General features: G+C 41.0%; 1 protein-coding gene across 1 annotated transcript in view; it reads right to left on the reverse strand.

Annotated features, from left to right (window-relative positions):
• Positions 1-23,794, reverse strand: part of gtpbp2a (GTP binding protein 2a) — a 33,750-nt gene continuing 9,956 nt past the window's right edge. Inside the window, exons 7-12 of the mRNA XM_084321343.1 lie at positions 14,610-14,829; positions 13,653-13,788; positions 12,918-12,976; positions 9,916-10,087; positions 5,853-6,017; positions 1-3,967 (exon numbers count right to left, since the gene is read on the reverse strand). Coding sequence (XP_084177469.1) covers positions 3,785-3,967; positions 5,853-6,017; positions 9,916-10,087; positions 12,918-12,976; positions 13,653-13,788; positions 14,610-14,829 — 935 coding nt within the window. The 3' untranslated portion in view covers positions 1-3,784. The remainder of the gene's footprint in view (positions 3,968-5,852; positions 6,018-9,915; positions 10,088-12,917; positions 12,977-13,652; positions 13,789-14,609; positions 14,830-23,794) is intronic.

Here is a 23,794-nt window from a genome sequence, read left to right on the forward strand (position 1 = left end):
TTTAATTATTATTTATGTACACCTTAATATACAAACGATCTGTACATAAATATATATCGTAGTTCACCCAAAAGATGATTAAAATATTACACACTCAATGAAAGATAACAGTCCTCGCATCTGTGGTCGAGGAAACATGTTGGTAAAGAACAAGACAGTCTGAAAAAACGTATTATAATTGATTTCATGAAATTTAAAAACAAATCTATAAAAACAAACCTTCCTCAGATGCCCAAATAAAATGTAAACATCTGATGTGCCCTCCCTCCTCCCGACCCCATAAAGGCTACAAAAATATTTTGGTTGAAATACCCACCCCCCACAAGTGCGCACAAACTGTGCATGACAATAATATAGGTGCAATGAAAACCAGGCACAATTTCAGTCGTGTCCTTTTGTCAGTGAGGCGGCAATCTCCATCATTCACATGCAATAAGACCTCGAAACAAAGAGTAGCGACTGATCACTCTTTCCCCAAGTCGTCCTCTAAATATCAAGTTATTTCAAGGTCATAAAGAAAAAAAGCTGCAACACCTCAGGTTATGATGGAAGATTACTCCAACAGTAGTTCCATTAGGCACTGTGTTAAACCCCAACAAGGGACATCAGTAACTTCAGAACACGATTGCCTTTAAACGGGGCAGTTTAAACATAGCGGCACAAAACGGCACCTTTACGTAATCACACATCACGCTATTGCATCTCTTTGGGATAAATATCATTAATCAACCTTGGGTGGGGTCGTTCTGTGAGTGGAATGCCGTGTAATCGAAGAACTACACTGACCTGAGTAACTAAAGCACTTGAACAGTAGGCAGTAGTAATGCCATTCACTGGATCACTACACTATTCTGCGGCATTACCTGTGAGTCACTAACGTAATTTGAAAAAGATTTAAAAAGGTTTAAACTTTACAGCACTGACAAAGTTGAACAAAGTGCTGTACAAGTCCCACAACATAAAAAAATAATTTAAATCTCTTTTTTATTATTAACACTATGGTCGCCAAAACCGCCGTATGACGTCTTTCCTCGCCATGCTCATTCTGCCAAAGACGCCGTACCACGTCTTTGATATCAATATTTCAAAAATCTGATCGAAATCATATTTCTCCCCCGGACACTTGAGATATACTGTTGATCCCCTCTCAACTCTCCAACGGTTCAAGAGCACCATCTGGTGGCCGATCGGCGGATCGCCCAAACAGGAAGTGATGCGCCGGAAGTTGTGCTCTCCCATATTTCGTCCGGGCACTCGCTATCGTTAGCGGGACTCCATCATGATACACTGGACATCGATCGGTTGCAAATAACTCGATAAACAACATGATTTGGACGTATATACTATTATACAACCTGGAAATGGATCGCATATTTCTACATCCCATAATAGGAAGATTTCTGTTCCACGCTCATCGCCCAACGCTACGAGGAAGCTACGGTAAGATTCAACGTTATTTTCTAACGTGTTCGATACTAACTGCTCTAATGATCATATCACCCACACTAGATGAATCGTATAACGTTGGCCACGGAATTATAAACGACCCCCCCGCCATCCGGTCAACATCAGATGATCAGTAGTAACTTCTAGAAGCACGTCCATTTGAAATTTTTTATCTCGCGCAGATTGCTATCAAACTGTATTTGATCATCAATATAATGCATTTGGAGCTATAAATCACATTCTGGAGAAAGCTGCAGAAAACGATAAAAACATACTTATACTTTAGACTGTATTTTAGTATGAATATGCGAATGAAAAAGTATAATGTTGCTACACCCTGAACAATAGATATAGGACGTTGAATGGGCCATAGTAATGTCAATTTAGCAATACAATTTAAAAAGTTATAGCCCTGCAAAGAAGGGGACCTTCTCCATATTAAATAGGGCTGGCGGAGGATGGTAAATTATGAATTTAAGCCTGGCGATCAAAGTGTTAATACATTTTTTTTTTTCTCGAAGCTTTGAATTCAAATCCAATCTTGGCACCGAAGCTTCGAATTCCAAAAAATATATCGAAGGTCAGCCCTACTGTGCCGTAAAGGAGCCAAAGCTACCGGGTGAACGCCGGTGTGGCAGCAGCCTTGGCTGAGTCAAGCTCTCAATGTACACACATCACAAGACTGTACCTCACCTTCATGAAGTGCCGTAGTCAGTAATACCGTTTAGCTTTGAGCAAGATGACGCTGATCACTTTGCGCTGAAAACTGACAAGCTTTGTCTGAATATCACAAATGTTTCCTATCCTTTTTGTGAGAAGCTCATATGATGAATAAGCAGCCTTGCACATCATAAATATTCAAACACAGTAACATAAATCGAATACAAAGATCCTTGTCCTTTTCAGTCAGGCACTATGTTGGTAACACAGAGAAGATGCTGATGAAGATAATAGCGATGATGACTATGGAGTAAAGCCTGACCGATACTCTGTTTTTAAAGCCGATATCGATGCCAATATTAGAGAGTAAAAAATTTCGATATGGATATATCGGCCAATATTCTTTTTATATATATATATATATATATATATATATACGGTATTTCTTTAGATCTTTTTTATTTCTTTTTAAATGTAATCGCACACCTTACTTCTTCCACCCTCAGCCATCTGTAAAAAGAAAAGTATAGAAAAAGAAAGTGAGACATTCACTGAAGCATCATTGGAATTCAGATTTCTTTTCTACTTGGGTGGATCTTAATCTATGTATGGGAAACACTGGACCTATATGCAGTGGGGGAGACATCATTGAACTGTCAGCTTGTAGGATATAATCTTAACTCATGTGTTCCTAAATCATTTTACTGGTTGGTACACCAATCTGTTTTTAGTTGCAAATGCAGTGCACGCTTGCACTGTTGAGCCCTGCATTATGTTCTGTAACAAATGTTATTTTTTTCATATCGACCAACACATATATGTTGATCAATCATATATTAAGTCAATATCATCCGATTCGGTTGATTAATCGGTCGGGCTCTACTGTGGAGGTTACCTTCATGTCCAGAAATCTTACATACTTGTAGCTGCAATGGAAATAAAACTACTGACAACTCAGTCCTATCATCATTCTTCTGTTTCATCTTAGTTTGTAAACATTTCTGTCAGAGATGTAGGCGCAGATCTCAGTGCCTATTTGCAAGTGATGAAACACAGGCTTTTTAATTCAGTGCAAATGGCTGTGTGTGTCTGTGTGTGCATGCATGTGTGTGTGAGCATCCCTTCTGGGTGTGTTTGTGTAGACTTCATGAGTAAGCAGCACTTCACTTCACTTTTTAACTCTTTACACTCTGACACTTTTGGTTCTTCCTGAGTGTGATGAAAAAGCAACACTCAAAAGACACACAGTGACAATGGAAAGCCCCTATTCATAAAGCGTCCTTTCAAATGTGCAAGTCCTAATCTAGAGTTAGTTTCAATAAGGTCATTAAGAGAGTATTCCTGGTCACTGACCCCAGATCAGCACTCAACTTTGTGAATAGGGGCCCAGAAAAACTGTTTAAACTGAGAGGAGTACTTTAAAAAGGCTCAAGAGTGACAAATGGAGGTTTGGTGGCAACAGCGAGCCTTTGGAAAAGCAATAGGATGAAGGAGGACAAAACGAAAACAGAGGGTTAGAAGTGTCTTTTCTGTGCAAAAATCACAGGAGAATCAAGGGGCTTTGGAAGATGCAGCTAGGAGGCTTGGAGAAACCCTTCATTAAGGAACCTGGTGCTGGGAGGGACGGTATGGTTCTGTTGTGTTTCCCCCTGGACCGTGGCCAGGCCCTGCCTAGCCTCTAGACTTCCTCATCCTCGCTGTGGGACGTCTTGTACTGAGATGCGGGTTGTAGCTTGGTGACCTGGCCGATGCCCTTGGTCACTCCCTCTCTGAACAGCAGCTTGGCACCCACCTTCAGGTACTCTGGGTGTTGGAGAAACCTGAAGCCGACCACCGCCTTCTCCCCTGTCCTCAGCTCCTCCTGTGGTACAGAGGCAGACGAACGGATGGATAAACGTGAAGTGGGGGAGACAGCACAAAGACCACCATAACTGACAAGAGAAACCAAAACCTTATCTCAAGAAGCGCATTCACACCAGAGCTGTTTGGTCCACTTTAAACGCATCAGTTTGTAGTGTGAAAGCTCATTCAAACTCTGGTGCGGACCAAAAAAGCGAACTCTGGTCCGCCTGAAAACGTAGGTCTCGGTTCGCTTCCAAGTGAACCCTGGTGCGTACTTTTGTGGTGTGAATGCTCATCGGACCAAACGCAAGACCAAATATAGGAAGTGACCCGATAAACTGTGCATCTTGAGTAGAAGGAAACAAAACAAACACCGTGGCGCGCACTGCAAAACAAGCACGTGTGGAACATGTCTCGTGGACAGACGTGGGCGAATGAGGAGGTAAAAGCCCTGATAGAAATATGGTCAGACGAGCTAATTAAACAGCTGCTTGTGGCCACTCACAAAAACAATGAGGTGTACAAGTTGTTTAGCGAGAGAATGATGGCAATGAGCTTCAATCGAACAATCGATCAATGTCACATCAAAGTAAAAAAAACTGTCAGCATTTCAGCAATATATGAGAATAATGTGTGTGCGCTGGGCTGCTTCGCAGAATAATGTGGTGTGTGTGCTGGGCTGCTTCGCAGAATAATGTGTGTATGTGTGTGTGCTGGGCTGCTTCGCAGAATAATGTGGTGTATATATGTGTGCGCTGGGCTGCTTCGCAGAATGTGTGTGTGTATGTGCACTGTAGAGCTGTCCCCGAAGCCTGTTTTGGGGATTCTATATATCCAATAGACGAGCGCCCTTTTCGATCGTGTGACATTGTTCAGAAAGTTTGGTGCACTTGACAAATTGCAGTGTGAAAGCAAACCGAACCAAATGAAGAATGCAACAATGTTGCAACTTCACCCCCCCGAATCGCACAAGTCCACCAAACTATATGTGAAAGCGGCATTAGTGAAAGAGAACTCCTGAACCGCAGATAGGAACTCAAAATACCACACGCCCCCTCGAAAACCATGAACATCAGCGTCTGCAAAACCACTGGGCTACGAAATGCTACTTATTGTACTCAGCATAACCACTTCACAGTACAATGGTCTAATCGTTCTACCGGATACCCACTTCACCTGACATACACAGTACCAAATATATATAGAGTGGTGTGTCCTAGTCTGTTTTGCACTGGAAGTGAGGCCGTGATGTGTGTCTGTCGTGCTGCGTTGATAGTAGGGCTGTCCCCGACTAAGGATTTGGATGGTCGACTAGGATTGGCCAACATTTGCCATTGGTAGACTATTGGTCGGAAAAAAAAATATAGTATAATATTTGTAATTTTTTTTTTTTTTTTTATCATTCCATTTGGGCTGTGGGGGTGCTTAATGTCTGAAGGAGTCGACTGAAGGCTTCTTGTCCTCTGCAAAAGCATGCAATTGGTCCACTGATGGATACATCTTGATATTTGTCTAGTCTAGTGTGTTCATTAGATGGGTGAAATCCTCTTCAGTGCCTCTGTGCCTGTTTTCGTAGGCAGTTAGCCTCTGGTATGCGTGCCATTAGCGTTAACCACGCTTCTAGGCCTCTTTTCTTTTGGAAAGAATGATAAAAAAAATTAAATATTCTTTTTAATATTTTTTTATTATATTCGACTTAAGAGGTTGGCCAGTCGACTACAGCTCCTTTCGACCGATTAGTCGACTAATCGATTAATAGGGGTCAGCCCTTGACAGATACACTATTGTCACCCCCGCCAGACCCCCGCCATTCCTGAACATTCATTCACTGCACTCTGTGGAATAAGTGATTCCGATTCTAAATCAGAAAACACAAGGGGGGGGGGGGGGGGTCTTTCACCGACCTTGCCGTGCACGTCCACCACGGTGGCGGTCTGTCTCACGTTGCCCACGTGCACGGTGACCTGGAAGCCCTTGTGGAAGGTCTTGGCGTGGAACAGCAGCACAATCTCGGCCTCAAACAGCCAGCAGATAGTAGGGTTCATCTCTGGACTCACCATCACCATGCCCTGGGGGGGCGAAGCACATGCATGGATATTATAGACGTACTCTGAGACGGAAGAGATTAATTAGTCAATAACACAAGCACTCTGTCGCAGAAACACACACACACAAACTAAAGATTCACCCAGAATAGGTCAACATTATTTAAAGGTACAATCCGTGGTTGTGGTATGGCACCCTCTGTTGAAAGACTGCCATCTCACTACGGCTTTGTTTACACAGTAATTTATTGGACTTAACCCTTTCACTGCCACACGACAGAAGGTTAACCCTTTACTATCACACAACCGACGGCGATGCTCCATCATTAGCATGGAGCATCGCCGTCGGTTGTGTGATAGTAAAGGGCTAACCTTCTGTATTGTCACAGTGAAAGGGTTAACCGGCTGTCGTGTGGCAGTGAAAGGGTTAAGGCAGGGGTCAGCAACCTTTACTATCAAAAGAGCCACTTTTCCCCCATCCCACAAAATAAAATGCTCAGGGAGCCGCACAACCTATTTACCCTTAAAATGAAGATAACAGTGTATAACGTTTTATATATCCCCAAGCATACCCCGCATTTAGCATAAAACGCCTTACCCAAAGTCATTTGCGATTTATTATACTTTATACTTATAGCACACAGTTTGTTGCATTAATGGGATTATAAAGCAACAAAAAGAAAATTTGACTGTATTGTTGTTTTTACCTGTTATAACAAAGGAAAACCTCAAACTCTTATGAAAAGGAGAAAAAATACTGGCTGTGTAGACCTATTTTTAAATAAAACACAGAAGAGGAGACAAAACACTGGTGTCTGTAGACCGACTTTGAAATAAAACCCTGAACTATTCAGGTATATTTGAGTCCTTCCCTTATTTGTGGAACATTTATAAAATAAAAAGTAGTCCACTTTGAAAAAAGACAAAAGGAGAAAAAAACACTGGCATCTGTAGACCTACTTTGAAATAAAACCATTTTCAATTTTTTTGCACAAATTGCAAAGTTCTTTCACAAGTTTTCTATCTATTTTTTAAGAAGCAGTGTCCTTAGGCGGTCAGGTGGCGTAGCGGAGATTGCGTTCGTCACCAACACCGGAGACGCTGGATTCGCCTGTTCGAATCCAGCTCACAGCTCCGGCGTTGTCACCAGCTTGGCTGGCCGTTCACACTAATACAATTGGCTGTATTAGAGGGTGGGAAAGCTGGCGGGTGGGTCCGAGTCGTTGTAAACAGCGACTCCTACAGTTCGGTCGGGGCGCCTGCTCAGCGAGGATAGGATCTAAGGGGGGTAGTGTGATCCTTCCACACGTTACACCCTCTCAGTGAGAGTCCGCGCTGCCAGGTGAAAAGAAGTGGTTGATTGGCTAGACGTGTGTCGGAGGAAGCACGTGATAGCCTCCACTCTCCCAGACCGACTGTGGGGGTTAAGTGTGCAGCGACCAGGAAGGGGATTGGGAATTGGCATAACGACTAACATTGGGATGGGAGAAAAATCAGAGAAAAAAGGAGGGGGAAAAAGATATATATAAAAAAAAAGAAAAAAGCAGTGTCCTTGAATTGTATTGCAATGTTACAAGATGTCTCTATTTTTGAAAAAGCAGTCTTGAGTGTCCATTGAATTGTATTGCAATGTTACAAGATGTTTCTATTTTTGAAAAAGCAGTCTTGAGTGTCCATTGAATTGTATTGCAATGTTACAAGATGTCTCTATTTTAAAAAAAGCAGTCTTGAGTGTCCATTGAATTGTATTGCAATGTCACAAGATGTCTGTATTTTTTTAAAAGCACAGTCTTTGAGTGTATTGGACTGTATTGCAGTGGCGGCCGCTGACCAAATTTCTTGGTGAAGCACAAAATTATTATAATTTATATATTAAATTATATTTTTTAAACATCCCCAACGCTGCAACACCCCCATTCCTCCCAGGTGTCAGGCTCCTCATTCGCTTCCATTCATTTTGGGGACCATGTTTAAATATCATACTTCTGAAGTATAAACAAACTATACTGCTGTGACGATTTCAATAAAACAGACCATTCTGAGTCAATGGTACAGCAAAACTGTACATTGGAATATTGGTAAACATATCGGTCAATCCCATTGTCCTGTGGGATTATGCCCCCCCCCCCCCCCTTAATATTTGATTAGAAACGCAAGCAAGGCTTGTGGCAACTCATGTGGTCCTTGGGGGCTACCTGGTGTCCGCGGGAACCGTGTTGGTGTATTACACACGCAAGACGACAGCGGGCCAATGAATTCATAATCACTGTAAAATATATATATATATTTTAAATGCACTCACCACATAACAGCCAAAGCAGTGACCGATCTCATCTTCCATTGAATATTGCAGCTTCCTTCTTTCTTTCTCTATTGATATCTCCTCATCACATCTTGGGAATGATAAACATTCCTTCCTTCCTCACTTCCCTGAAGCGTCTTGTTACTCGCTCTGCTCTCGTCCCCCCGCCCCCCTCCTCCTCACGAGCTCCATGTAACGCGGAAGTGCAGTGGTCTATGCCATGTCTCGCAGCTCCTCTCTGATTGAGTCTCAGACCATCGAGGGCTGTCAATCATTCAACCCGCGTTCATGAGTAGCGTGCGCAAAGTTGCACGGGCGGGGCTTAGATGACTCAAATAGCCTATTTTGATTGGATAATAGAATAAAAAGATCAACCCGTGCAGGGAAAGTTGCACTTGAGTGATTGACAGCTAGCCATTACTGACTGCAGGCCTGATCAGAGAGCTCAGAGCTGTCACTTTTGGCCATTTTTGAAGAAAAAATTATTTACTGGCATTTGTTTAGAGAGGAAAACATTTATAAAAAAAATATATATAATAATAATTAAAAAGAAAATATATATATATATGTAAATTAATAATAATTATGAGTGAATTTGAGTTTCACGTGTTGTCATGGAATAACCTCCACTGCTGTATTGTTATGTCGTTGCACAATTGCACAGTTGTAAAGTGGTTGCACAATTTGAAAGGTCACGATATTGGTGTTATTTCAATCAATTAAAACATGGCCCATTTCATGACTTTTGTTGCATGGCAAAATATTTTGGTCCACCAAAGGGGGGCCTGACAGAAAAAGTTTGAGAAGCACTGACCTACAGTATAACAACACTTTGTGCTGATGTTTGTGATTGTACACCTATAACAATCCGTTGTGCTGTTTGTGATTGTACACCTATAACAATACGTTGTGCTGATGTTTGTGGATATTTTGGACTACCGGTAGTTTTGTTGAAAAAAATAAAAGTGAGATTGAAGTGGTGGACTTCATAATTAAGTATAGGCACTGTACCAGCGTGTGAAGGTTTCCCCTCATTTGGGTGAACAACATCACAACATTACAGACTGTACCTTTTGATTTTTCTATACATTTTCTAAGATTTGACTACGTACCTATTGGCCCCATATTACAGTGGACGTAGCTTTGCATGGGACTGGGCCTATGTGCAAATATCAGTGCGTTTTCATGAATTAATGGAGCACAGAATGAAAGTGAAATTAAAACTTAAAATACCAATTGAATAACAGGATGAGTACCATTTTATGGAAGATGAAACACTTGTAAGCTAGGACAGGTAATAACTTACGGAGTTTCGTTGTTTTCCTATATTGATTTTGTAAGCTTACTTTGGAAAGCATGAACGGTGCAGGCAGAGGGCTGCGTGGTTGGAGTACACAGGCTATATCACACCATCACACGGTGCTCTCGTCAATTTAGCCAATTTGCTTTTTGTTTAGAAGTCAAGATTCAGAAGCCGTACTTACCAGTGCTGTGTAGGGTTGAGTGAGTGTAGCAATGGTGATATTGGTCACAATATTTTGTCATTTTGTGTCAAGAAATGTGTGAAATCGAGAGTCAAAATGTATCAAGCCACGACCGTGCAGTAAGACCAGCTCTGACCTTGCGTAGTAGTGACCTGTCGAAGTCACCGAGTGCGAGGGTGGCAGCCTGTCCGGCACGGAGCACCCTGCACGCCGAGCGGTTCCTCTGGATGCTGTCCACCGTCAGCTCGTGGAACTGGCCGGAGTCCGTGGGCCCTACCACCAGCTGCTCTCCCTCACGACAGATTCCACTACAGAGACAGAAACAATACAAGGTTACACCACAAACCAACTATGGGGAAATTCTATATTTTAAGATTCAACATGGATTCACAAATGACAAATTAAATTGTTTTCTTCTAATTTTCAGTCTCTTGATATGGTTTACATTCTCTCATGACCATAGAACTATAAATTGTGAGCTAGCTAAATCCTACAGATTGCCATGATTAACCAAGCGACAATATGCACAAAATACAAGCTTCATAACGCAAATGTTAAGAGCAGTCCAGAATCAAATCTTTATCAAATTACCTAAATAATTGTGATTATAATAGATTTAAATCGAATCGTCACCCCAAGAATCAATATCCAATCGAGAGATTCCCAAAGACTCCCACCTCTGAAAATACACATACAACTTTTGTATCCAACCAAGACTGGAAAGTTACCCTTTTGGTTTACCACAGGGAATAACAGATAGAAAGATAAACAAGATAATAAGATACAAATATAAATAAAATCTGTATTGTCCTTGAGGGGAATTAAATGATAAATAGGTACTAGTACTACAGTAGTACAGTACAAAGACACAGATTACAGTGCATACAGTCTCTATACATACACTTTTTCACCTCTTTTAATTGAAGCCAATGGCACTATGGACAAATAACCTCTTACACCTGTATACTAGGGCTGTCAATCGATTAAAATATTGAATTGCATATTAATCACACGTTTTTATCTGTTCAAAATGTACCTTAAAGGGATATTTTTCAAATGATTATATTTTTTATTATTATTATTTATTTTTCTTTAATAAATGTGTAAACAATTAGTGGCATTAATATGCATTTGCTAATGCGTTATTAGTAGGGGTATAACGGTACACAAAAACCACGGTACGGTACGTACCTCGGTTTTGAAGTCAAGGTTCGGTACGGGTTTTCGGTACAGTGGGGGAAAGTTTGGCTTTCCATGTTTCACTCAGGGGTGATGTAGTGTGCAGTAACTAATTGTACTTGTAGGGCTGTCAACGAATATTCTATATTGAAATTAATAATAGACTTGTTTGTGAAAAAAACAAGTGTTCGTTAGTGGTTAACATACCGTTGTATTTGTTCGGTACACTACACAGCCGTTCGGTACAGTACGGTACACACTGAAACGGTTCGGTACGGATACGCGTACCTTTACACCCCTAGTTATTAGTGCACTAACTTTGATAGCTCTCTAGCATATACATGAGTATAACCACAAGTAAAGAAAAGGAAGATGAAGGTGTATAACCACAAGTAAAGAGCAAGAGGAAGGTGTATAACCGCAAGTAAAGAAGAGGAAGGTGTATAACCACAAGTAAAGAAGAGCAAGAGGAAGGTGTATAACTACAAGTAAAGAACAAGAGGAAGGTGTATAACCACAAGTAAAGAACAAGAGGAAGGTGTATAACCACAAGTAAAGAAGAGGAAGGTGTATAACCACAAGTAAAGAAGAACAAGAGGAAGGTGTATAACAGGGGTGGCCAACCAGTCAGAGACTAAGAGCCACACAAATTACTGTGGTACCACAAAGAGCCACACCATATACCAGCGTTTCTCAACCTTTTTTTTCAGTCACGGCACCCTTCATGTGTTTATAGGTCTCACCCTCTGGCCTCTGAAGTTGCTAATGTCTTTTTTATTTGGGCCTCACAGGGTTAAAAGTACCCTGTGAGACCCACGGTTGCAAAATTACAAAATCACTTTTAGCCATTTAAAAAAAGAATGTTTATTTAAAAATGTTTAAGCACATAGTCAATTGGTCCTGTTGTTCAGCCTCACAATGCTATTTGATAGTAAATGTGTTTATGTCCCACCCTCTGGCCTCTGAAGTTGCTAATGTCTTTTTAATTTGGGCCTCACAGGGTTAACCTCTTAAGCCCGAGATATACAGTAAAAGTGTATATTTTCAGCATTACGTTTGTTTACCAATTATTTTAACTATTAGTGAAATATAAGATTATAGAAATCTCAGGGCATTGAGTCGGAAACCGGCGCATATTGACAGGAGGAAGTGGCACAGCCAAGATTGTAGTCTTTTGAAAAACGACCCTACCCAGCTCACACCAGCCCCTGTCAATCATCTGACTTCTGGATTTACTTTTTTATTTCTCTTATTTTTTGGGATTATCTCCCACAAACCTGAACGTTATTGCCATAAAACAGAACACGAGTTAGTTTCTCTACCTTTCTGTGAACGTCTTGCAAAAAACGGTGTTGCAATACGATGAAAATGGTGGAGAAATTTACATTATAAAAAAGATGGCAGAATTCAGTACTGTATCTACAAAACCTTCTGTTTAATCATCTTCCCTTTATTCATTTGCTTAGATTTTTCAGGTCTGGTCAATTTTTGCATGGTGTTATTCACAGTCAAAGATAATATATATTTTTTTAAATAGAATTGATATTCTCCTTTGGTTCATTACAATTTACTCAAGTCTAGTAACGACACACTATTTCTGACACTGATCCATATAATATATTATATATATTATGTCCGTAGATTCAGATACCAAGAACATGCAAATGGACCATTTAAATAAAATTGTAAATGTTTATTCTACGTCATTATGGAATGAGTAATATATAAAAAAAAAAAGAAAAGTAAAAAAAAAAAAGGTATACATTTCTTTTGATGGAAGAGCCGCACATTGACGGGCAAAGAGCCGCATGCGGCTCGCAAGCCGCGGGTTGGCCACCCCTGGTGTATAACCACAAGTAAAGAAGTGGAAGGGGAAGGTGTATAACCACAAGTAAAGAAGAGGATGGTGTATAATGACAAGTAAAGAAGAACAAGAGGAAGGTGTATAACCACACTGACCTGTATAACGTTCCTCCCACCACTGTCCCAACATCAGGCACTGTGTAGATCTCATCCACCTGTGAAGGGAAAACACCTCTAAAGATCGCATAGAAAGGGAATGTGTGCATTTGCATGACACCTATAATATAAATACAGTTATCAGCTGCACTGGCTTGTGTCCTTGTGTGCCAGCTGATTGTTGTATTGTGTGTGTGTGCGTGTGTACGTGTGTGTGTGTGTGCGTGTGTGTGTGTTGTTGTCACAGGCCTGGGTTAAATATTTTATTTACCAGACCAAATACTTCTTAGTAGGGATGTTTTAATGCCAATATCGGCCGATAATATCGGTAGGCCGATAATATCGGACATCCCTACTTCTTAGCATTTGTTTTAATCTGCTTGGAGTACCAACTGAGTGTGTTTTTACCACATCAGGATAATTCAGGTAAACTGTCAATCAGAAGTACAGTATTCTGAATTGAGTTTCAAGTAGTCTAGTCATTGTCCTGTGATTTATCATTGATTATTACTGTTACTGTATTGTTTGTCTAGTTTCATGTTAAAAAAGGGAAAATAAAAAACATTTGTTCAGAAAAAAGTAGTCTAGCCTTGCCGGCATACATTGTATTTTCCGTTGTTGGAAACACCACCCATCCAGTATTCCAAGCATGTTAAAGTGTTGTTAAACCAACACTAAGGCTCCACAGCAAATACTATTTGACCCAGGTCCGGTGTGTGTGTGTTTTGTACTGACCTGGAACTCGGTGAGCTGTTGCATGAGCTCCTCCTGCTCTTTGCTGTTACTGAGGGGAGGGATGATGTTGAAGAAGACCTTGAGCAGGTCCAGGCTCTCTCCAGTCACACTGGACATGGTGAAGATCGGCGTGACACTGCAACAGACACCACCACATAGACACAGCATATACCACTGTCACACACCAGAAAACATGGCCAATTTCTCGAGGTCTTAATCAGGTGTTTTTTACCTATTTATTTATTTTTTTTTAATCTCAAGTGGTTACAAATAGTCACAAAGTATACCAACGTTGGTAAACTATTTGTATTTTTTTTCAAGGGGTGATTGGCTGATAGCAATCCCTGTCTCCTGAGCCTTTAAGCCATTGTGTAGTGTGATGTGTGCCTGGTTACTGGTACCAGTGAATGGCAGCCATTGAGTTTGCGTATCCCAAATGTTGGGTGCTACACAGTGGTGGTGAAGGAGGCAATTTCCACCCTACATTGTAAAGTGCTTTGAGTGTCTAGAAAAGCGCTATATAAATGCAATGATCATTCATTCAAGTGCATAGAAGCCAATAATTATAAAAATATGTTAAAAGGTTAATTTTAAGTTGGCCAATAGTCTTAGCCAAGATCTCCAAATTCATCCAGAGAATTTCTGTAATATGGTGCATGGTTGGATGGGGCTGCTCTCATTTAAAGAAATTATTAAGTCGCCTAATAGTTTGATTAGCCCAATAGGATTTTGTCTGTTAATTAAATTCAGATAAATGAATCGACAAATCTGCAATCACGTGTTTCCCTGCATTGTTGCACATGAATATAGTGAGTCACACAGATAGCCTCTTTCAATCGAGTGCTTATTAAATAAACAACAAAAACACGAGAAACAACGAATCAACTAAAGAAAGCATTAGCTGACTTAATCAGCCAGGACGGGCCGATCCTATCGGCTGCCGTTAGGTTGGTGTACCTGGGCGATTGGGCAAACTGCTGTGCTGCCGTGACAGCGTCATCTGTGCTGGCCACCACCAGGGGCGCCTTGTTGCAGCCCGGCTGCTTCAGGATGCGCTCCAGTTGTCGCACGGTGCGCTCCACCGTGCCCCGCGTGCACAGGTCCACCTTGCTGACCACGATGAAGATGGGCACCTTCAGGGCCATGGCCAGGCCCAGGTGCTCCCGCGTCGTCCCGGCTGGAAGGGGGAAGAGTACGGAAGGGAAAGGGGGCAAAGGTTAGGCCTGACGGGAGACTTGAAGGTGTTGGAATACAACAAAGATGACTACACTGCCAGCTCGAACAAACTCACCCTAACCCTCGCCCCTAACCCTAACCAATGGGATCAAATTGGTCCTACTCCGGTTTGAGGAGATATGTCTCAAACAACAGTGTTTTGCTGGATCTCTACATCGTGAAGGCATTAACTATACTTGAGGAATACAAGGAGGAACGGTTCTACCAGTGTGCACTAACACATTGACTTTACACTCGGTTCAGATATACAGAATACACAGAGGAACAGTTCTACTAGTGTGCACTAACACATTGACTTTACACTTGGTTCAGATATACAGAATACACAGAGGAACAGTTCTACTACTGTGCACTAACACATTGACTTTACACTCGGTTCAGATATACAGAATACACAGAGGAACAGTTCTACTAGTGTGCACTAACACATTGACTTTACACTCGGTTCAGATATACAGAATACAGATTACATCATTTCACATCCATGTAGTGATGTTAAGGGGTTGTCGTGTTGGGAGGGTAATAATAACACTACTTATCTTTAAGTGGAAACTGATAAAGGGTCTGTGGGGCGGCAGCCCAAGCGCACGGCCGATAAGAACAGGTGAAATGAACCATGACGTGTAAGAACAGGTGAAATGAAGCATGACGTGCAAAGACCAGGTGAAATGAACCATGACGTGTGATTGTTGTCATGAAGAGATAAAAACCAGCTAGCATTGTAGGAACAAATTCAGCCTCATCCAAATAAAAACCATTTCGCTAAGGCCTGGCCTGATGTGGATGCAAACTTAAGAACATTCTCAAACCCGGTGACTTTTTCCTGGGATTGCACAGGTTGTAGCACAGGTTGAAAAGTGCAGACTTGGCTGCTGGATCATGTTTTTTTTTTTTTGTGATCATGTAATGTAAACAAACCTTGACTCGTAAGGCTCAAGGCACACCTTCAAAGTCTTGTAGACAAATGCGTAATAGGAGATGTCCATAGGGTATCCTCGTTGAACAAATGTTGATTTAGTTTCACTCGCTTTTTCCATAAAATGATGGTACCATAAATGCTAATGGTAGATCACAGGGTAACACTATCATGTAGATTAACACATTAATCAATATAATCTCACATGAATATACCTCTGAATAGGCAGTATGTTACCACAATACCAAATATACAGTAAATAGGCACATAGGCCTTCAGCGTGGCGTCCCCTACCCTCTGGAACTCTCTCCCCCCAGAAATCCGCAACGCCCCAACCCTGGACACCTTCAAATCCGCTCTAAAAACACACCTCTTCACCAAGGCTTTCCCCATCAGTTAGTTTTAGATTAAATTAGGTCCATTATCCCCTACTTTCCCTCATCCCCCTCCCCCCCTACTTTCCTTGCCCTATTTTTTGTCCTGATTGTAAAGCGACCTTGGGTTCTATGAAAGGCGCTATATAAATTTGATTTATTATTATTATTATTATTATTATTATTATTATTATTATTATTATTATTATTATTATTATTATATAATAGTAAAATATTTGAAAAAATATATACTGAGGATACAGTAGATACCCTGTGCCTTGGGTGGACCAACGCAGCACTCCAAAAACATTGCGCTGAACTTTTAAGCACCAGTTTTCTGCCACATGCAGTATTCTCCCAACTCACATGACATTAAGTAAGTTTTTTAAAGAGCACTAGCACATTCTAGTCAGATCCAGAACTGTCTACCGTCTTTCAAGACCCCCCCTCCTTGTTTTTAAACACGACCAGCAACTTGAGGGTCCACTTGGTACAAATTCTGCACATAAGAATAGACAACAATGCACAACCCATTCAGACACCTCTCAGCCCCTCTCCCTAATGGGAATTACAGCTGTGGCAGCTGTGCACAATGTAACAACACCTCCAAGATCACACATTTCAGTCACCCTCACAGGCAGACAGTAAAAGGTGTGATCACCTGCTCTTCCACTCAGGTGGTTTACATGTTGCGTTGTCCTTGTGGTTTGTCATTATGTAGGTAAAGTCACAAAAAAACTGAAGCAACACATCAGTGAACCCGAAGGTGCAATGCGCAGAAAGGACTGTGATTATTCTGTCACTATGCAGTTTAATGATACAAAGCATGACATCTCTTCCTTACGGTTTTATGATATAGAGAAGGTATAGGTGCCACCTGGAGGTGGTGACCATGGCCTTTTACTGAAGAGACGTGAAGCTGCTTCGATCTTCACATTTCAGACATTGTCCACCAAAGGTCTTGATGGTTGAGTTGCTACTTAATGGGATCCTGTGAATATTTGTTTAGATTTTCCAGGTATTAAAACCCTGTTTGAATGATCTTTGCACATTGTCTTCATCATCATGTTTATATATTTAAATTGTGACATTCAGTCTACCTTCCTATATTTATATAATTTCTTATTTTTTTCTCATGATTGAATGTGGCTTTTTATATTTTGTATTGTTGTAACCTACTGCTTATTCAAAGGTATATGGGGTAGCCTAACAGTGAAATGATCAGTGTTACCCTATGATCTACCATTAGCCTAATATTATTATTGTCCTTGGGATAGCCAACCTGGAATGTTCTTTGTTCCTGAGTTTTACCTGATGAAGGTCTAAGGAAGTAAACGTTGTATTCAATATTTATTATATTGTGAGTAAAAGGACAGCGTACAAGAGTTCACCCTTCTCTCGCCAATGTAAACAAACCTGACACGTGACACAGAGGCAGATATGTGGGGTGTGTCTATGTCTGGCTGTAGGTGTAGATCACAGAGGAGAGAGAGTAAGGACACTGACTAAACCTTGAAACCAATATACATGCTGAGCTGACCCAGACCAAAAATACACTGACCCCATCAGCTGAGGAACGGACTGTTTTGCCAGCTGACAAACATAAACATAGCAGTAGGCCCTGACCTTAAACTCATTGTGTGTGTGTGTGTGTGCGTGCGTGCGTGTGCATACCAAACACAACCTTCCCCTAATGGAAAGAATGCTGTGTGTGTGTGTAAAACGAGTCTGTGATACGTGCCTGCCATGAATACATACAGTATGTAGGCTATATATTAACAGATAGTGTAAGCCACACTTTCTCAACCTTGGATGCAGGGCCCCGATGTGGGCATCCTAAAATAAAATGTAATCAAACTAAAATTACTGTAATAATATTGTTGTTATTAGTTTATTATTATTATTCGTAGTGGCCCACCACAATATCAAACAGGCCCACCACCACAAATAGATCTCCCAACGGATACATTGATAATGTCTTGTCTTACATGTACAGTCCGTTCCACTCTTCTGATTGTGTACACTGCCTGTCCCAGCTCTCCGACTGTGTATATTGTATTATATATATCATATTGTATATTGACTGTGTACATTGATTGTCCCAGCTTGCCACCACCACAGCACAGATCACCTGTGGGCAACACTGTATTTTAAATAGCAAACTACTGCTGCCAACAGCTTTTCTATTGCACACAAGCCCATGCAGTCTTCCTAATGCTACAGGAACTAATGCCAACTTCAGATTGCCTACCTAAAGGAACCCCATGTGTTGGCTGTATTAAAAGGGCCATTTCACTGAAAAACAACGCAGATTTAATTTTGCACATAATCTCACACACATCACAAGGCTCTAAACTCTTTTGCAGACATTCATTTAGTTTGACAGTTATTGAGAGTTAATGAGTTTGAATATCTCCTCCTGTGATGTCATCAGAGGACACTGAATCCTTGTGTTGTGTTAATTACAGCTCAATGAAATGATGTACTGTAGATGAAAAAATAGTAATCCTTATTGCAATCTTTATCTCTATATTTTAGTTTTTGAGTTGTAATTAAGACACCACAAGGATGCAGTGTCCTCTGATGACATCACAAGAGGAGATATTCAAACTCATTAACTGTCAAATTAAAACTGTGCAAAACAGTTAAGAGCCTTGGGGTGTGTGTGAGATTGTGTGCTGAATAAATTGCCGTTATTTTTCGGTGAAGTGCCCCTTTAACAGCAGATTGTAGAATGTAGGGATGGGCGATGTACTGGTAAAAATGATACACCAGCATAAATCGAAAATATTCATGATATAAAATATAGGCTGTATTTCTCATGTTAAGTGTATATTTATGTTATGAATGTATATATAGTATGTAGGGTTGGGTACCGAACTCTGTACTTTTAAGTCCAAATTATATTGATCCTACCAAGTACCGATTCACGTTAGATTAATCAGTGCCACATTTCGGTACCCTGAGAGCAGGTAGATTAGACCCGCCCAAGTAGAAAATAATCAGAATTCCAATAAAAGAAAAATGGTTGTGGGAATGGTTTGGTAGGGGAGAGGGAGGTAGGGAGGGGTTTTAGTTTGTGTGGTGTGTTACAACAATAAATGTTCTAAATAAATAACAATGTTGAAATTGAGAAGTTTGGACATACATTTTTGAATTTCTGTTATTACAGAGAAAGTAAAGTACAGAGAAAAAAGGTACCGTTGGGTACCGGTATCGGTTCAAATAGGAACCGGTACCCAACCCTAATAGTATGTGAATTTTATCATAAGATAGCGATCTGCAGGAAAGATCCAACTCCTTGATATTATCTCAGCCTTATCCGTTACACAGATCCATTTCTCTGTTTCATAATTAAAGTCCTAGCTCTTGGGTTGCGGGGACGGTGTCCCCTGTCTTAATGTACTTGTCACACGACTTTGATGGTCCTCATTCCTGACCCATTTCCCCCTGTGCATCTCCCATTACACACACACACACGCACGCACGCATGCACGCCTGAACCTGATGAGACATGAAGAAATTAACCTTCACCGAGATTAACTTAAACCACTGCAGCCAACATTATTTCATATTTAAATCCTTCTCACTCAGGTACATTCTACACAGTAACATTACCTAAACATGAAATGCGGCTGAAATGTCTGGACGCTGACAGCATGATTTGAACAAATTCAAAATAGTTATTTTCACTCAAAGTTGTGTTTGATTCAACGTGCCAGTGTCCAGAGTGAATTCCTCCATTGAGATTTTGACAAATTAGACCATTAAGCAACTTCTGAACTGAACTGGTACTGTGGAGTAAGACAATGTTAATTATATGAAATAATGTTGCCTGCAGGGACCTCAAGTTCATCTCAGATTCAGATTTTACCAGGTGTGTTATGTAGCATAGCTACATGAACAGCCGAGGACCAGCAAGAAAGGGAGAGGCCTCTGATGTCATTCACTTCTAGTTAGAGCACCGTTAATGTTGAAAAATGCTGCGGAAAAGGATTATACAGTTTCTGCCTTCAGATCTCTTATTTCATGTATGTTTTTCTACTATACTGTGTACAATCGTACAGCCCTGGCCTATTTTATCTTATAATTATATTCTATTATATTGTACTATTATTTTAATTTAATTTATATTGCATTTTATTCTATTCTACCTTTTATTTGATTCTACCTTAATTGTCTATCTGTTAATGTCGCACCAAACGACCAAATCAAATTCCTCGTATGGGCAAACTACATGGCAATAAAGACCTTTTTGATATTACATGTTAGATTACTGCTTGACCAGTCGTATACAACAAATTCTCAAAATTACTTATAAGAATAGTATATATCGATTTAATGCCATACTACTCAACATGTTTTGGTAGCCCATATAAAAAGCTTGTAAGATTTGTCTACATATTTTCCTCATGGGTGATTAGACTGCCCAAGGTCATATATGGGCATAATAACGATTCCTTAAATTGAGTAGAATTCCTCCCACAAAATTCCCTCGGCTTCCGGTTCCCAGCTTCGGCTTACTTTTATCTCTGGTTGAGTATTCTGTTTATGTTACTTAGATGGTGTAACACCATGACTTGAACTAATTCAAATAATTTTTTTTGTTTCTGACCACCTAAATGTTTACGGCTTACAGTGAGCGATCTGTAGTGCCGAATTTCCCTCGGGATAAATAAAGTATTTCTATTCTATTCTATGACCTGAATCAGAAATGAAAGTGAAAGTGGTCAAGAGAACTTTTCTATTGACATTTCTGTAAGGTATAAAGAAAACTATTTCCCAATGGGGATAATGAAGATCATCAAAAAGCGATTACTCCGCTAATATCTTCTGTACAACTTCTGTCAACGGCATGAAGTAAACCACAAACAGCTCTCTTATCAAGTCCCAAGAGCTACAGTGCTCCCGAACACAGGACTGACCCCTCTCTAGAATCTGGCCGAGTCAGAGTTCCAGGCTAAAAGAAGTCCGGATGGCCGAGCGGTCTAAGGTGCTGCGTTCAGGTTGCAGTCTCCCCTGGAGGCGTGGGTTCAAATCCCACTTCTGACAACAAGCTTTTGAGACTTCAGGGAAAGTGAACAGTTAACTGACCTATTCACAAAACATAACATGCCAGGTGTACAGCTGAATATAATTACGGTCAGGAGTTCATTAGGCAAAGCTGAATACAAGGCAGCTATACTGGCTGTGTTGTTGGAACAAAAGGTATTCAGTTTGCCCACATTCCAGAGGGTTGGAACAGAGGACCTCATGCTTGGCGATGGTTCTAGTGAGGATACAGGAGATGCAGATAGTGTGTATCCCGCTGTTGGTCTTGACCCAAAGGGTGGTGCCATTTCTAAATTTTTTAGCACTGCCAAAATTGAGGTTGGTGAGCCCAATCCCGATAGCGATGACTTGAGGGGTTCAGGGCGGCGTTCTACTACTCCTTTTAGTCCTAGATTGGAGGCACGTTTTAAATTGCGTTTAGCCCGTCTCCAGTTAGAGAAGGCGGCTATACATGGTAAATGGTAAATGGCTGCTTTTTTATATAGCGCTTTTATCCAAAGCGCTTTACAATTTGTTACTCACATTTTACCCATTCACTCACACATTCACTCACACATTCACACACCAACGGCGGAGGCAACCATGCAAGGTGCCAACCTGCTCATCGGGAGCAATTAGGGGTTAAGTGTCTTGCTCAAGGACACATCGACACACCGCCCGGGAGGAGCGGGAATCGAACCGGGAACCTCCGGGTTGCTCCTCCCAAGCCACTGTCGCCCCATACATAAGGAGGAGAGGGAGGACAGAAACATGGAGAAGGATAGGGAATTCCAGTTGGCAATGAGGAAGCTGGAATTGGAGAGTAGTAACGCTATGCGTAATGCTACTCTCCAGGTGGAATACTCTCCGACTCCAAGGCAGCGTTCAACGTTAGTCAACATGTCTCTTTAGTTCCCATATTTCGCGAGTCTGAAGTAGAAGCGTATTTTTCGGCCTTTGAAAGGATAGCACATGCTTTGCCTTTCTCAGGTGCCGCCCGTCCCTTCCTGTAGAGTGGCTGATTACCCCATGATGAACACAGCTGAGGGCAATCACTCATTAACATTTCCAGTGCCACTAGTTAACATGGTAAAATGTGGTTAAATGCCAGCACCCACTTCAATGATAGCGTTGTGAACGCATACTCTCTCTTAAATTATGGCTATGTGTCTAATCTGCCCGTCGTTTATCAATGACTTGTTTGCAGTCAACATTGTCAAAATGGATTTTAATTTTATTTATTTTTAATTTTTTTAATCGGTTAATTTCCGTTTTATAGCATTTTGAAAAGCCCTCGTTTTTCAGGAAAATATATAGATTCCGTGATAAACGGCATTTACTGGAATATTCTGGCATACACAAAAACGTTGTAATTTTTCGGCCTATTTATGAATCGTTTTCAAATAAACGCTAGATTATCGATGGTATATGTGTACTTATGCACGCTATAGAAGCAGGCTGAAATATCGATTCTCTCATTTCCTGATCAGCAAGCACACACAGACACACACATATGGGACACGTTGATATCTGTGAAAAAAGCTCTGATTATCCCAAGACTGGTAAAATAGATTCCTTACCTCAGATCAGATGTTATCCAAAAAGATTATTCCAATTCCTGATCGCCATTCCAAATATCGATCGCGTTTATTGATTCAGCGTTGGGTGCTGGAAATACATAATCCACGCTGTTCTGATGGTCGTCGATCACAATGGATTCTTCAGTTGGCTTGACTGAAAAGTAAAATGAGGAAACTGCCCCCCCCCCCCCCCCCCCCTTCATCAGTCTAAACTAATGGGGTGCAGTACCACAGGGAGAGACGATAGGGGGCGGTATCTTCCCAATTGAGCTCAGAGAGACTCTGCAGCACTAACCTGAGGCTTGATTGATGAAATATGAATTCAAATCGCCAATAAAAAAAGAATACGACATAAAAACGCTATATAGCGTTGGTGGCATTCAAAGCGCAGCATGAACTAACGACAAAACGCGTCGCTGGCACTCAAAGTGTTAAGGGGCGGGTGGATAAAGCCTGGGATGAGACACACTCAGGGCGCGCCTTGTGTCACTGCCACTGACCTGAGTGGAGTGTGGGTTGCCTCTTTTGCCACTGTGTGTGGATTTGATATTGTGTTGGCCTTTTCTGCCATTTCCACTACTGTGTGGACTATCTTGTATTGGTCTTTGCCACTATTTTGTGTGGACTTATACTATCGTGTATTATTGCTGGGTGGTTCCCAGTGCCAACCTCTTGTTTTGTTGGCTTGTGTCCTATGACACATTTACTTGTGTTTGTTTAGCGTGTACCTTGTTTGTTTAGTGTTTGTCTGTTTGTCTTATCATATATCCTTGTTTGTTCTCCCCTCCCTTGTGTTCAATATTGTTGTGAGTTTCATTCCCCTTTGTTTGATTTAATAAATACCATTTACTTTTTGAAAACGCCTTATTTCTTCCTGCCGGGACCTGTGCTTAAAGCACTCACTGGACGGGCTGGTTTCACAACAGCCCGGTCCAGGTATTTTGTGACATGGGTTTTTTATTATTGTTATTAAATAACAATATTGGCCAAATAGGGTATAATGCT

The sequence above is a fragment of the Notolepis coatsorum genome (assembly GCF_963971535.1).
Source record: "Notolepis coatsorum genome assembly, chromosome: 9".
Classification (NCBI taxonomy): Eukaryota; Metazoa; Chordata; class Actinopteri; order Aulopiformes; family Paralepididae; genus Notolepis; species Notolepis coatsorum.